Source organism: Tachypleus tridentatus, chromosome 1 (genome assembly GCF_004210375.1).
Source record: "Tachypleus tridentatus isolate NWPU-2018 chromosome 1, ASM421037v1, whole genome shotgun sequence".
NCBI classification, from domain to species: domain Eukaryota; kingdom Metazoa; phylum Arthropoda; class Merostomata; order Xiphosura; family Limulidae; genus Tachypleus; species Tachypleus tridentatus.
This window is the reverse complement of record NC_134825.1, coordinates 47162543-47179220: the sequence shown is the minus strand read 5'-3', so window position 1 is coordinate 47179220 and position 16678 is coordinate 47162543. Positions and strand designations below refer to the sequence as shown.

The 16678-nt window shown below is 32.6% G+C and overlaps 1 protein-coding gene across 3 annotated transcripts; it reads left to right on the top strand.

The window, feature by feature from the left end:
• Positions 1-1821: 1821 nt before the first annotated feature.
• On the top strand, positions 1822-14657 carry LOC143247621 (uncharacterized). Of its 3 annotated transcripts, none has more exons than XM_076495971.1 (6): positions 1822-1956; positions 5791-5933; positions 6455-6613; positions 8867-9049; positions 9688-9902; positions 13177-14657. In XM_076495971.1, exons 2-6 carry the CDS (start codon positions 5810-5812, stop codon positions 13606-13608), a joined length of 1113 nt encoding a protein of 370 aa, XP_076352086.1. In that variant the 5' UTR covers positions 1822-1956; positions 5791-5809; the 3' UTR covers positions 13609-14657. The 3 variants fall into 3 exon arrangements, with proteins under 3 accessions (XP_076352086.1, XP_076352094.1, XP_076352077.1); XM_076495979.1 differs by having other exon boundaries at positions 1851-1956; positions 5805-5933; positions 13180-14657; XM_076495962.1 differs by having other exon boundaries at positions 1851-1956; positions 5805-5933.
• The last annotated feature ends 2021 nt before the right edge of the window (positions 14658-16678 follow it).

Sequence of the window (16678 nt, the reverse complement as noted above, 5' to 3'; positions counted from 1 at the left end):
TTTATTGTTCTAAGATAGTCTTTCATTAATCATGAATTTGAATAATTTCCGTCCAGGGGATGGGTAGTAGAGCTAGTAACGAATGCAAACGTTAGCACCCAGAGCTATAGCCCACATCTTTCGTCATCCACGATACAAAAAAAAAAAGAAGAGTAGAATGTCACATTAACCATTAAAGATTAATGGATTAAGATTAAGATTAAATAAATGGATTAATGGATAATGATTAAAACTTCTTTGATTTAAAGACAACATTGAATCTAAAAAGAATGAACTGTATATTTTAAATTATTTAAGTTGTGTTTTTTCCTAATTATTTGTTTTTGAATTTCGCGCAAAGCTATCTGCTCTAGCCATCCCTAATTTAGCTGTATGAGACTAGAGAGAAGGCAATTGGTCACCACCACCCACCACACCAACTCTTGGGCTACTCTTTTACCAACGAGTAGTGGGATTGACACTATAACGCCCCCACGGCTGAAAGGGCAAGCATGTGTGGCGCGAAGGGGATGCGAACTCGCGACCCTCGGATTACGAGTCGAACGCCTTAACCCACCTGACCATGCCGGGCCCCTTTACTAATGGACACAGTCTTTCTATTATTAACATTTATCCTACTCCAAACACAATGAGTAGTTAACTTCAAGGTGATTGAACATAAATATTTAACTGAAATAAATAAAAGTATTATTATCAAAGGTAACTCTGAATATATATCATTATTTCAGAATTTTTATTTTTAAAACTCGACCCCATGAAAATGTGACCATTAACATCATAACATTATGTATATATATATAAATGTTAATCATCTTGATGAATATCACTATTTATATTTTTAATAACAGAATTTTTCATTATGAGACACAAGCAAACGTGCATTTACCTAGCGACGACAGAAAGTTTACGTTAATCTGTCAAGTTAAATTATTTCATGACCATTAAAAATTTTAATTGGTTTTACTCAGAGCCAAAGCTCTGAGCTACTTATACTGCCTACTGCGAAAAAAATGGGTTAGAATTTCAGTCACTTCTGAGAGCCAGTGGTAAATCTACATTTCTATTATTTTAACTTTAATCACATTTTGAAATATGGACGTTAGTCTAATTAATTTCTAACAATTTAGTGTAGAATATCCTGCTTGCTAAATAAAATTTGGATATTATTCATGTCTCTTTTCTTCGTGATTTCAAAAGTGAATACTGAGATTTGCCTGCGTGCGCAGCTTTTCAAACGAAAGACAGACGATCCCTCAGACAGACACCACGGTTCGTAATACATATAGAATTTACTGCTAATGTACAGCTCTTTCTGTAATGGAAAAAAAATGAATAGAAAAACGTGTTTTCTTTAGAGAATATTCCATCCTTTCAATGTTTTACAAAACTAGAATCCTTAATCAAACAAATGTATCAAAGACAAAGCATTAAAGACACGCAATGAAGCAACATAAGTGCTCTCCACAGGAAAACTGATTTTTTTTTTTTTAGATTTAATATTCAGTTAGATTAAAAGTTAGAATTCTACCTGTAGACTAACAAAAAATATTCATGAAAATGCTAGAAATCGTGTAATTCATAAGACATGTATGGATGTTGAAATTCAAAATAACTGTTTATTTACAGGTATGTTGTCTATCTTATTATTGAAAAATAGTTATTTTGATTGATTCCATTCTCTGGATGAGTTACTTCTATAATCACAAATTGTGATAACTTAGTCGGGTTGAGCAGGATGCAGTCAAAATTCCGTTAAAGTTCATTACTGCTGCAATGAGTAAAAGTCAGATATCGACATTCTGCTGCCATGGCAACAACCTGGAGCATGCTCACATGCAATTTTGGAGCAATTGCGCGTTGTGCGTGGGTGGCTTCCCTTGTAAGATCTGATGGCACTGCAGTGACACAGCAGACCTGAGGACCTAGGCTAGAAGAAAAGGTCGTGATTTCTTTCAGGTAAGATAAAACCATTAGAATTTTATTCTCACAAGTAACAAATATCTTTCTGCTTAAAGTTAGACAAGCTTTTATTACGTTAAGAATTAGATACTTTGAAATTAAATATGTTTCATATGACAAATGTACCAAAAGGATGCCGAAGCTGAACAGAAAAAGAAATTATTTTATATATACTTTACTTCAGTTAAAATAGAAAACTGTTTGAAACATATTAAAAAGAGGTTAGAAATGTTATAAGTGTAACGTCTAACATTGTTATTTACCTTAGGAATCAAAGTATTTCTGTTTATTGTCACTTTAACAGTGCATTATTTATCCATATGTTAGCTACACAACCCCGATTCATTTCCCCAATTTTATCGGTAACGTACAGCAGCTTTAAAAGAATATTATCATATAATGCTAAATATTTTTAACGTTAGTAGTAAATTAAAGGATTACTATTTGGGTATAAGGTTTACTCCATGAAATAAAATCTAAAAAGAATAATAAGTTGATAGTTTATTGCGCAACGATATTCTATATAACGGTTAATCTTATGCATGTGACGAAGGGGTAAATCCGAAATGTAATGTGCTGAAAAACTCAAGTTAAAGATATAAATCAATTATTTTGTGATTTTTTTTTCATATCAAAGACGTTAAATATAAACCAAGATAAGAATTGTGTTCCAGATATGTGATTAACATTACGAATTGGCGTATAACTTACAAATAGACATTTGGAGATAACAGAAGTAGAAAGTTACGACTTAAAAAGTAACTCCTACATATAGAATTGTAAGTTTTACATTGTTATAATGCAACATATACAAATGGTAGAGTGCATGTAAATGTAATAAGTTAAGACATAAGAAAATAATAGTGTTCTTATTCTTGGTACTAACAGGCTTTTTTAAGTAAAAACGGCCGGTACCTTACATTCTCTAAATAGAAAAGCTGTTTGTAAATAATATTAAGTAGCTTTCTTTTTAGAATAGTCAGTCATTCTTTACAAAAGGACAACAAGTGGTCAACGCTTTGACAGTACCAAGTTACAAAGCTTGTAGGGACTTAAATATCATTGTAGTCTATTTCAATCTACGACAGCTGGTGACTTAATTCTAACAACAAATGACCTGCATTTAAATAAGGACAGCTGGTGACTTAATTCTAACTACAAATGACCTGCATGTAAATAACGACAGCTGGTGACTTGACACTTACTATTGGTAGTGTATGTTTACAGAAAGAAGTATCATGGTTTAACTCTTCCTATGTAGTCTTACTTAGTAGTTTATGCTTATATAAGGACAACTGACGATTTATCTAATAATATAGGTAGTATATACATAAATAATGACAGCTGATGACTTAATGTTTACTATAGATAGTCTACGCTTATATAAGGACAACTGGTAACTTACCTCTCACAACTGGTATTCTATGTTTAAATAAGGCTAGATGGTGATTTTACTTCTAATATACGTGTTCTACGTTTAAATAAAGACTGCTGGTGACTTAAATCGTACTAGTAGTAAGTTTATGTTTATATAAACACAACTGACGATTTAACTTGTACTATAGGTAATCTATGTCTATATAAATACAACTGATCATTTAACTCTCACTAGTTATAATCTTTGTTTATATAAATATGGACGGATGGTGACTTAACTCTTATTATGGATAATCTGTGTTTAAATAATGACGTGTGATGACTCTTGCTATAGGTAGCTTATATTTAAATAAAAACAGCTCACTACTTAATTAACTCTTGCTATAGATAGCCTACACTTAAAAAGAACTGACAATTTAACTCTTACTGTAAGTAAGATTTTTTTATATAAGGTCAGATAATGACTTAACTCTTATTGTAAATTGTTAGCTTTTAAATAAGGACAGTTGATTATTCAAGCGTATAATACCTATAGCAATAGTTAAATAAGAAGCAGTGATTTGCCCTTTACAATACTATGTTTGTCGCTCAAATAAATGTGGAAAATGTCATCGCCCCTTTCAAATAGTTTCATTTACCTTAATTTGCAGTTGTCAAAGTGAAAACGGTCATTTAGTTAACGACAAGAAATCAGACTATGAAATACCGTTTTTCATTAATAATTGGGCTGTAAAGCTCATTGTCGCCTTATAATCGCGGCTGACCACAGGCCCTTTCCTTCTAACCTAGCCTGACGCATTTCTATGTGTCCAGATAGTATCCACCTACGCATGCGCGCCAAATGTTCACTCAAGATCATTGCCAATTCTCGCAACTCATCCACTTGCAGTCTGTTTAGTTATAGTAATGATTTTGCGGATCTAAAAAAAAGGACGTTATAACACGTGTTCTTTCTTTCCCATGATTTTTGAAACTGGGGGTTGCCTTATATATGAAATCGACTTATAATGGGGCCAATATGGTAATAGATACATAATCTAATAAAATTAAATCAATAACACGAATCTCATTTCTGACTCGTACAATGTCGATTTATTACTACGTTTCTGCAAGCTAGCTCTCAAACTTTGGGATGTAAGTAAGGTTTAGTTCTTCTGTATTCCATGAAGAGTTTTTCTAAGCTAGCTCGTAAAACAAAATTACTGACGTCAGAACTATACCGGTTAAATTTATATGGCTTCATAGCAGGAGATAATATACCAAGTTCCCATATCAGCGATTGTTTAATTACATTTGAGCAAGCATAATCGTAGACGGACGTCGCTTAGCAAAAGACATCGTACACCTGCACGCACAGCCTGAATTGCTACGAAAAGTGATATACGTCAACTTTAATTGAACATGTTTGATGAGATCGAAATATCAACCCATTGAAAGTGAGTTTCTAGCCTTCGACTAGAAAATGTTTTTATGCATTTGTCAAAGATCCGTACTGTAATGTGATCAAACACTCTTGTGAATGTAATCAAAATATATCTATGCCTGTACATTCAACTAAGTAACGTGCGATATTTCAAATTAATTAGCCTGACATGACCAGGTGGTTAAGGCACTCGACTCGTAATCCGAGGGTCGGGGATTCGAATTCCGGCCACACCAAACAGCCGTGGGGGTGTTATATTATGACGGTCAAACCCACTCTTCATTGGTAAAAAAGTAGCCCAAGAGTTGACAGTGGATGGTGATGACTAGCTGCCTTCCCTCTAGTCGTACACTGCTAAATTAGGGACGGCTAGCGCAGATAGCCCTCGTGTATTTTTGCGCAAAATTCAAAGCAAACCAAACTGAATTAATTTGAAAGCTTACATTTTTCGAAAGAAAGAAAAAAGTGCTTATTACGTTCATGGTATTTAAATGACAAAGTAAGAAAAGAGAGACATTAGATTATTTTTGTTAATTTTATTTTTATTAATATAAATATGTGCATGTATTTCCAAATTTAATAATTTACTTTTCTGAGAAATCTTTTTCTTAATTTTGTACGAATATATAATTACACATGTATATACATTTATTTAAAAATTCAGAATTCATTTTCTGTTGATATTACAAAATAAGTTTATGTTTTTCCATCAAATACTTTGTTTTATTCTCTCTTTCAACAATTTTGTAGGTTTCACTGCTTTTAAGCTTAAAAAAAACAAACTTCAAATACATATTGATAAATAGAATAATAAAATGGACTTAAATGACATTTTATTATCGAAATTGTTACAGAAATATTACAAATATATACGTGATATGACGGACTTTAAAACAGGCACACAAGTAAAAGAGGCTTTGAAATGAATGAAAGGCATTACCTTGTTTACATATATAGAAAACCATTCCTGTTTTGAGAGTTGACCGGTGACAACTCTTTATTGACATGAATGATAACTTATTTATCTGTAGTTTATTATATTCAGCCAATATGAAGTTAGGACTTGCTGGCAGCACACTTTTGGTCTTTTGGCTTGTTTTCGTTGCAACAGCAGCCCCAAATATCCAGGAAAACAAAACAGCAGCAGAAAGATCTAACAGCTCAGAGACCAAAGGTAATTTTTCTTTCTTATTTTTTTAATACTATAATATGTTGAGCGGTACCTTTTTTTCTTATTAAAAATTACACGGTTTTGAATATGTCTGGTTACAAATGTTCATTTTATTGAATAACTGTGAAAGACAAAATTAGAAATTCAGACTAAATAGCAGAATATTTGTCTATATAAACTAGTACAACCAATTAGCATCAACAACTAGCTACGAAATCCATGATGCTAGAAAACTAAATTCAAGATAAAAATGTCTTGTTTTACATTTGGTGTCACATACAGGGATAACCTGAAACGATGATGCATCAAATTTTGTAATTATGCTTTCTTCAAATATCACAGAGTAGCGCGAATTACATATGATAATATTTGATTTAATGCACTTTTAAATTTTAGAACAATCATACTTCAAAGTATTGATTAATTTTAATACGTATATTTGAAAAGGGTGCGCCTGCAAGTATGCTTTTTAAATTTATTTGGTTAAAACAAACAGTTTAAGAACATGATAATATATGTTGCAGAAAAACGTTCAGAAGAGAACATCATGTTTGGTAACCAACAAAACAAGCCTTCAGCAACAACTGATGACTTTATGAAAAATTCAAATAAAGATTCAGAATCAATTGGTAACGAAGAAACTTCCACCTCAAATACAGAAGGAGAAACTGACAAACGTTCCAGTGAGTGTTGACAAATCAACGACTTTGTAAATTTCAAAACTGAATGATATATATTGACATAATTATATTTACAAGTTATACCTGTTTGATTTTATAAATAATACAATACAATTTATCCTTATAATGATGACGAGGTATCACATATTTTCCCATGAGTTTGGACGTCTGAGTTAAATTAGTTTATCAAGTTTTAAGGACATCAATGCCTAAATTGTTACAGAATTTTTACGATAGAGCCTGTGTAACCTTGTATTAGACATCTGTTACTTATGAAAACTCAAGTAAATGAAAAACACGAAGAGAATATTTTAGCACAGAAGGTTAGACTACTGTATGTTGAAAACACACACGTATTTTTGCATCAGTGTATAGTTTCTATTGGTACTCTCTCCACAGTCATAGTAAGTTCACCTTTTCATGTAACTGAAGCACTTTCAATAGTATACTTTCTGATTCATAAGTTTCATTAGAATAAAACATATGTATCGTTCACTTTAATTAGTTAAATGGGAAACGGAAAATATTTGGTATTGGTATCTTCTGAAATTCCCTTTCTATAAATTTAGCCTATCGAAATAAATATGTTTTCTCTCCTGACAAACAATGTGTTAAATACTATACAAACTATTTTATAATTCTTGCTACCGTTGTTTTAAATTCTTGGATAATGAGCAGACACCAGTAAATTGGAAGTTGGCTAATCTATTCCACTTTTCAAGGAAGGTGATGAAATTGACTCGGTAATTATAAGCTATTAGTCTTACGTCAGTAATGAGAAAAGTCTTTGAAAATATATTACGTCAGTAGTGAGAAAAGTCTTTGAAAATATGATAATAGGTGTCATGCAAAGTTATTTAGCAAAGCTGAAATTTTATTGGTTAGTCAGAGAGGTATCCCTTGGGTAAAATCTTGACTTACTTTGTTGTTGTTGTTGTTTCAACATTCTTTGAAGAGATAACTGCTGATGTAGATGAGAGTTTGAATATAGATTTGTGTGTCTGACTTTTCAGAATGTATTTGACAAGGTGCGACATAAAAGGTTTGCTTTAAAAAATATTTCTGTGATTATGGAGATAGGTTGGATCGTTGGATAGAAAACTGACTAGATGGAAGAAAGCAAAGGGATATATTATAAGTGGAGCTCAGTCAAACTAAATTAATGTCCAAAATGGGGTACCTCAGAGCTCAGTGTTAGAGCCTTTGCTCTTTTAGATGTACATTAAAGACACAGATTAAAGAATGACACAATCATTAAATTACTTACATTTGCTGAAAATATTAAGGTTTGGGTGTTGCTGGCTGTGAGGGAGATGCTACTGCCTTATAGTAAGGTTTGTATTATTTGGTGAATTAGGAAAGTAAACAGTAGATAATTTTTAATTATCATAAATGCAAGGTAATACACGTGCAATGGCACAATTTGAATTATGAGTGTGTTTACAATAAGAAAAACCTTAAAATATTTATGGAATAAAATGATCTTGATGTTCTCATTCATCAGTCTCCTGATCCATTCAAGCAATGTGCTGTTGCTAATAGCAGGGCGTATAGGATTTTAGACTGTATTTATATAAGTATTGGGTGTAAGTCTAAAGAGGTTATAATGTCGTTGTATATGTCATTTTTAGGCTATATTTGGAGTGCCATGTACAGTATTGGGCAATTTACCTCAAAAAGAATATTGAATTGTTGTAAAGAGTTCGGAGGAGGGCTACTCAGACGAGATCAGGTATAGAAAGATTGTCACTTGGGGATAAGTTAAGGTCTCTGAACTTTTTTTTTTCTTGAAAAACGAAGAATTAGAAGAAGAAAATCTGATTCAGGTGTTTAAGATTCTTAAGAGAATTTATAATGTTGATTCCTAATTCTTCTTCTATGTAATTGCGGGAATGTTTTACATCTTTCAGGAGTTTTCAGTAATGTTAGCAGAACATGTTTGATATTATCATGACCGACATCATTATATTATTATTTTGTTTCTTCAATAATTTTCTATTCCATGTTGAATATTTTGTGTTTATTTGTAATTAAGCACAAAGCTACAGAATGGGCTACCTGTGCTCTGCCCACCATGGGTATCGAAACCCGGTTTCTTGCGGTGTGAATCTGCAGACATGCCACTGGAGGGTATTATTTTTTGTGTGTGTATTCGTGAATAATAATGTGTTTCAAATGCAGTTATAAATTCTTGTTAACATATATTTCAAACATTTAAAGGATAAACAATTAAGCATAGTTATTAAATTTAAATAGGTGGGGAAAAACTGTTGAACGATGGTGAACAAAACCAAAAATACAACTCGAACAAACATCTCGACGTCTTTGGTTATCTGGACACCCCTTCTGTATTAAGTGTTACAAACCCATATGGCGGAGAACCTTACGGCCCCGAACCTGACAGAACTGCTGGATCTCTTTTAGGTACAGATGTATACGGTGAGTTTAACAATTTTACTAGAAAGTAGTAGAACTTGAATACATTGGTTAACGTTAAGATTCCATGAATCTGATAATGCATACAATAAGATTGTGTATGTGTTTCAACTGTGCGTTCTGTTACTAGTGTTTTTCATATAGCTTAAAAGTGTTAGCCAGTGATAAAGTGCTTTAGAGAGACATAATGACTAAATATTACTATTAGCCTGAATTGCTTACTTGGTGTTTACCATTAAACACAGCATGTTGGTTTCTAAACCCATCTGTAGACCTATATATGTTAGTTTCTACACCAACCAGGAGTTGTTATTTGTTTTGTTTTTTATTTTGTAATTTCATTATCTTGTAAGAAAGTTTCTTTAACCATACTCCCCCAAAATTTTTTCATTAGACCGTTAAAATGATTTGGCGATTGCGAAGTCCTATTCATAAAGAGCATAATTAACGCTTGGTTGTACGATGCTTAACTTTTCCTCCAATCAGATAAGAAATAATTGTTTATTCTAACCACATTTAAAATTGGGTAAAGAAAATAATTTAGCTTTAATAAGTACAATCCACATAATACGCTATGGTTTACCGGTGAACATTAACTTATAAAGTTTAACATTATTTGTCTCATTTCTCCTTTACTGTAGATGAATACTCACAATACAGGCCGTATGACTATAGGGACGCTATCTATCGTCGAAAGAGGAGCTATATGAGAAAACGGAGTTTGAGAGACAACATGGAAGAGATGTTAGACGTTTCTCGACGTTTTCCCAGGCGAGCCATGCGTTTGAAACGCCACACAGATGTGGCACAAATACTTAAGTGGCTGGACGCTTTGGACCAGGAAAAACAGTATGAGGTTTGTAGTTTTATTCTGATATTTAATTTAACTAAATGATTATGGTCTACATATCTTAGTAACCAATGTGTAGACTCGTGATTGTAGTTGACTTTTTTATATTAGCCGCATAGCCAACACAAAAAGTCCCCTGGTGTGACAGTGGTAATAATAATTAGGGCAGGAGGTACTCAGACACAAGCACTGATTAATGCCTCAGGGTAGAGGGATAGAGATGATGACGCCATAGTTTCACAAAGTGGCACAAGATGACCCTGCTCTCTAAGAATGAATAATATCACAGTTCGATACCAGACGGCATTTTACTATAGGGATGCTGTCACCAAGGTTCTATAGGCAGATGCTGTTACTAATGTTCTGTAGACGGATGATGTTACTAAGATTCTGTGAATGGATTGTGTTACTAAAGGTAGTGTTGCTATGGACGGAAGATCTGACATATTGTGTGTGTTTTACAAAGGCGGATGATGTATCTCTAGGTAAATAATATTACTATACTTCCATAGGACTTTATTCAAGTTTTAACTTGTCTCCAACTTATTTTTTATAGTTTTCATTTATGTATTTAATTGTATTGCTTGACAGATAATGTTACTAGATGGACTGTGTTGCTTAGGTTCTATCGGTGGACGGTGTTACTTAGCAAATTGTGTTACTAAAGTTAGCGTTGCTTGGGCGAATAGTGTTTCCATAAACGGATAGTTCAATAAACTGATGAACTCATGGTTGGATACCTCAAAGTTCCTGAACATGTGATTACATCATCAACATTATATTTACACTTTTAGATCTAATTATATGTCTTAAAAAGTTACAAGTAAAACCAGTATTTTAACGAGAAAACTATTATTGTATAGTGTATTACGTCGGTTTTTATCTGTCTCATTTCTTAACTTATCCATTATTTAAATGAAGCAAATACTACAGCATAGTCAATAATTTATTTTACATGCTTTTAAAATTATCTCTCCAGAAAGGATTTTATCATACTTAATGCTTCGTTTGTATAAATATAGAACGAGACAGTAATATTATTATTCTACAGCCCATAATAATTTAAGTTTCAATTCAGTAAACATTTACTACACTATAGTATAATTTTTGCTTCTGTTATTAATTTGCATTATATGTTTATAATTATCGTCCTGAGAAGGACATATGTTTCATAATAGTATGATTATTTAAATATCTAAATAATATATAATAATTTGATATACAAGCTTACTGTTTCATTTTATAAGCAGATCTATGTGTATATAACACGCGTTTTACTAGTAATAATGTTTCGTTTGAACGTATATTTATACTAACCTCTATGCATGTAACTATGTTTCATTTCACCTATAATTTTAACAAATAGTTAACAAACTCAGTAGTAAATTATTTTGCACTAACTAAATATGATAAATGAAAGATTTACTGTTTAACCAATCACCTTAATATTATAGAGATTATTTTAAATAGTCACCTACTATTTTATTATTTGCTACAGAATATTCACTTGAAGTACAAAATATACTATGTAGTTAAACATTCATAAAACTTAGTGGTTTTAGGGTAAATCTTATAAACAAACATTTTTATTTATGCATAAATTAAAACGTCTATAATGATTATATTCCACAGATTTTTTACTCACACTAATACTGTCTAAGAGGTCCAATTCAAATGGCTTTGATAAACTTTGATTTTAGGAAATACAAAAAGACATTGACAGGAGAGATCGTCACGTGGCCACAAAAACAAACCTTTACCCTTTTAAAACTAGCAGAATGAAAGGTCAATAGTTTTGAAATGTCTGGAATTATAAACTTTTGTAAAACACAGAGAGAAACCATTTCGGTAAAATATGTTATTAATTTTAGTATGTAATAATTTGTACCAGACTAAAATCACATAATTTTATAATTATTCAAATGTATATATTAAAAATTTCTTCACAAATTAGAAATTCCATTACACTATATCATTTAATCTCATTAGTTCACCAAAGTATCATTTGTGTAACAATATGTTAAAACAAACACTACATTTTTCAGGAGAAAATTTAATACATCGTACTAAAAACATGTCATTACATAAATAACCGAAAAATGATTCAATGCAAATCAAACATACAATATTTCAGTCATTAGGCTCAGAAAAATTAGTTTTTTGACCATTTCAAAACAGTTGTATCCTCACATAAATTTTGAAGCAATGTTACGTTAACATGTGATTATTATATTTCACTTATACTTTATATAAACAGGAACATCTGAATGCATAGCAATGTTTAATAATATTTATTTACAAAGCTTTCTTTACTGACCATTTGGTATGGTTCTCCTACTAGAAGAAACATAACAGTATCTGGATTGTAAGCATCTTGCAACCATGTAGTTGCCGACGAGACTTCTCGCCTGATGTCAAAACTCATTGGTTCGGCTGGAAATTCAACAAAGTCTTGGACAAAACATCCAGTGTTACATGATTTATCGAATAATTTAACTTTAGGTGTTGTTTGTAGTTAAGCACAAAACTACACTGTGAACTAACTATCCTTTGGCCACCATAGGTATCAAAACCTTTAGGTGTTGCATTTCCAGAATGTTGTAATTATATAGTTTCTGATCATTTTAATTAGTATTTAGATCTTTGTGAACATTGTGCACCTTTTTTACAAATAGAACTTGTAAATATACACTATGATTGTTGGGCCCGGGATGGCCAAGCGTGTTAAGGTGTGCGACTCGTAATCTGAGGGTCGCGGGTTCGCATCCCTGTCGCGCCAAACATACTCGCCCTTTCAACCGTAGGGGCGTTATAATGTGTCGATCAATCCCACTATTCGTTGGTAAAAGAGTAGCCCAAGAATTGGCTGTGGGTGGTGATGACTAGCAGCCTTCCCTCTAGTCTTACATTGCTAAATAAGGGACGGCTAGCGCAGATAGCCTTCGAGTAGCTGTGTGCGAAATTCAAAACAAACAAACTATTATTGTTAAAAACTCGATTGCTGAACTTCCTGCTTTTCAAAAAAAAAAGATACAAGGATTGAAATGTATTATATGCTAATGACTGTATCAATCATTAAATATTGACCGAAGCGCTGAAAGCTTGTGGACGAGATAAAAAAAAACAACGTCGAACAAAAATTTCCTCTCATGTTTTAATTACGTAGCTCCTGTTCTTACAAGATTTAAAACAAGTGTGAATTCGCTCTAATTAAATGAGATCCTCTTTAAGTGTTGCAATATTGTTGATAAGAACTCGTTAAAATGTTAATATTATACAGCAGGTACCTTATCAAGAGCAGCATCCATTAAGTGCTAATGAAGTGGACAACTCAGAGATGGCGTACTCACCAGATGGTGGACATTTATCGCCCTTCTACTCAGGAAACTACGCTTATAACACTCCTGATACAGATGAAGAGGTTATCGAGCCCGAGATTATGTGGAACAGCCCATACAGAGAAATAAGTATGGCGCGACGTTCCTACCCTTACCCCACTGACTACCGATATTTTATGTTGCCAAGCCAGAAGAGATCCTCTCCAACATCGAGTTTTGATGATGATGGCCAGTGGGGGCAGATCATTAAACATCACCAATTATATGACAACAGTAACAGTGATGACCTGGAGCGGCTTTACGTACTGGCCAATCTTCTCTCGGATGAGGATTCTGAAAGAGAATTCCGCTACCGAAGGTCTGCTTATGTTTAAAATAAGAAACATCAGAAGCTGTTAAACAAGATGTCATCTGGCTTGGATGTACTTGTGTTTCCGAATGCCAAGTGGTTGAAATATGAAAATAAGGTTATGGCAATTATTCAAATTAACTGTTTGTGCTGTTAGGTGTTTACTAAAGATCGTAGCTTTACTACATACAGTTAAACCGTGAATATATATATGTTATGAAAGTTGTATAAATATAATTATATTTTATAAGCTATTGTGCATTATATTGTGTCCTTCTAAACTTAAAATCTGCTTTAACAGTCAGTTTTTGACACTGTGATCTCAGTAAAACATATATTAGTGTTATTCTAGCTTAGTGTTTAATTTGAAATTTTGACAAAAGGGCATTCAAGATTTTGAAACATAAAATAAATAAAAGAAAACTCATAGCCAGTATTTAATTATAGGTGAGAAATGGACTATTTCATTTTAAAAAGATATGAAGCCATACAATGAAAATAATAAAGAATAAGCTGTTTAGGACTTTTTTATTCAAAATATTTCTTGAAAATTTGATTTAACTTAACCCATCAGTTTAACACCATAGACGATAGAGTACGGTTTGTTTGATTTAACACGCCTCTATATACAGATATTTTTATTGAATTAATAATGTGTGGAACGTTCCAAAATTAGGATATATTCACGTGTTAACTAAACAGTTATTCATAGTAAATTATTATATTTTGCAGTAGGTCTGATATCGTAGTTAAATTATCCTCTTTCCATCATTACTTCTTTACTTAACCTCTTTACTTTTAAATTAAATTTCCCTCTGGATCTCGTTCTAGTGCAAAACCTTTTGAGATAATTTTTGTCACGTCAGATTATTTACTGTGTCCTGAAACAATTATCTTGTTGAACGATATAGTGTGTTCTATAACCTAGAAAAGCTATGATTATTTTCTAGATTGCATTCTCTGGTGTAACAAAGTTATTTTTGTTTGCGAAATCGTTTCGTATGAACTGAAAGTTATCATTCTTTAGTGTGTTGTATCTGGTATTGTGATAAACACTAATGTGATGTACTTCCACAATATGTACATTGTGATTCTTATATTTAAATACAAGATATTATAACTGATAAAATCAGATAGGTCATATCAAAAAGGTAAATATTAGAACATTTATTGGAATGTGCAGAGTATTTTGTCCTTTTCTTACGCAGCGCATAAAATGTGTTACGTAATAATACTTTCTCTTATTCCCATTTCAACCATTAATGACGAGACATTCATCAACAGTTCCACTCAATTTTTAGTTGATACAACTATAGCTGCAAGTAAAATAAATATTACTTTACATAAGTACTAATATCATGCACGAACACGATGTTTGTGCAAGAGATTATTTTCTGCTCCTAAACATTGACAATTACTTGAAATGTTCATAGCTGTGATGGCAAGATAAAGCGCTCTCGCAATGTGTAATACACAATGAATATTCAATGCGATTCGACTGAATATTATAATTTGAAATTTGTTGTTACAATCCACGTTGATCCAATATTTATTTAGGTATTAATTTATTTTATTCTAGTTACAGATATATCAGAATTCATCGTTTCTTAATTCTTAGGCTTATTGATGCTTCTAAAGTATTCATACTATACTTATTTTCACCCCTTAACAGGAAACCCCTCGTTAGTACAGCGGTAAGTCTACGTATAACACGCTAATATCAGGGAATCAATTCCCCTCAGTGGGCTTCGGAGAGAGCCCTATGTGGCTTTGCTATAAGAAAACACTCGCTTCCCCTTAACGGGATAATGTTTCGTGAAATAGAACTAGCTAGCAGTAAGCCTAATGATGGTTAACAGCAAATATATTTTTTAGTTAAGATAGATTTGCACCGAACATTCCAGTTTCTCTGTTTGTACACTTTTGTTACTTTTTAGTTATTAACTTAAACTGCTCATTCTGTTAAATCATTTCGATTCTTCGTGTTTGCTAAGTTTCGTTGATATGCGTTCAAAACCCATTCTAACCTTACGAAGGTGCGGGAAAATGGCAACACACTTACTTAATCTAGAACAAATAACGTAATATATATTTCAATGTTACTACCACCACACCAAAGCTTTACGTCCAAAATTCATTGAGAAATGTAATTTCTTAAATGTCTAGGCCTGGATGCTAAAAATCTATCATTAGCCTCGGAGGCAACATAAATAGGCTTTTATCTGAAAAAAAAAGAATAAATTGTGCGATTTTAAATTTTGTCCATTAAATGTGATTATAGATGTAAATGTGTGTCAGAAATATATAAAAATCTATCAAGTTCAGCACTACCCAGTGAACAGATTTTAAAATACTTAAATTATTATGTTGTCTTTTTCATAGTACCGTAAATTCCGGCGTATAAGTCGACGTGGCGTATAAGTCGAGGTCTATAAGTTTGGCCTAAAAATCATGATTTTGACATGTACCTGCCGTATAAGTCGACCCCCTTCTCTGGCTCAAATCGCTTGGTCGGAATATTTCAGTCGGCATCAGCGGCGAGGTGAAGCTAAGGAAGTGATATTCAATAATCAACTGCGTCATCAGCAGACTTTGTCAGACGGCGCCATTTTCAAGAATTCTTATTATCTGCTGTGACTAGCTACGCCTCGCCTCTGGTCGGCATAAAAAATGACAGATTTGCACTTTACAATAGAGAGCAAAAGTTCTGTCACTACATGTTCTGAGAATTCATTTTTGCTGACTCATTCGTGCGCTTCGCCGCGCTTTCACTCACGTGACGTTTCGTTTGCCAAAGTAAAGTGAGAAATCTGCGTTGATTGGCTAACATGACATGCTTGCTCGACAAATAAGGCTTTCACTAAAAGAAGAAGTGTCACGTTTTATGCACCTTACGGTATTCCTGTCTAGACAAATTTATTGATTTTCTTTTATCTGGTGTGTCTAACCTTGCTACGCTTAGCTAGGAAATTAGCTGACCAATCGGCTCTGAATGAATTTTTAACTGTCTATCCAGTTTCAATTTCCAGTTTCAAAATGTCAGTTACAAATTTCAGTGACAAATTTTTTAAATAATTATAAATCGTTAAACAAGC

Coding starts and splice junctions, on each gene's coding strand:
- LOC143247621 (XM_076495971.1), top strand. CDS start 5,810: ATGAAGTTAGGACTTGCTGGCAGCACACTTTTGGTCTTTTGGCTTGTT. Junction 5,934..6,454: donor TAACAGCTCAGAGACCAAAG/GTAATTTTTCTT, acceptor TATATGTTGCAG/AAAAACGTTCAGAAGAGAAC. Junction 9,050..9,687: donor TTTAGGTACAGATGTATACG/GTGAGTTTAACA, acceptor CCTTTACTGTAG/ATGAATACTCACAATACAGG.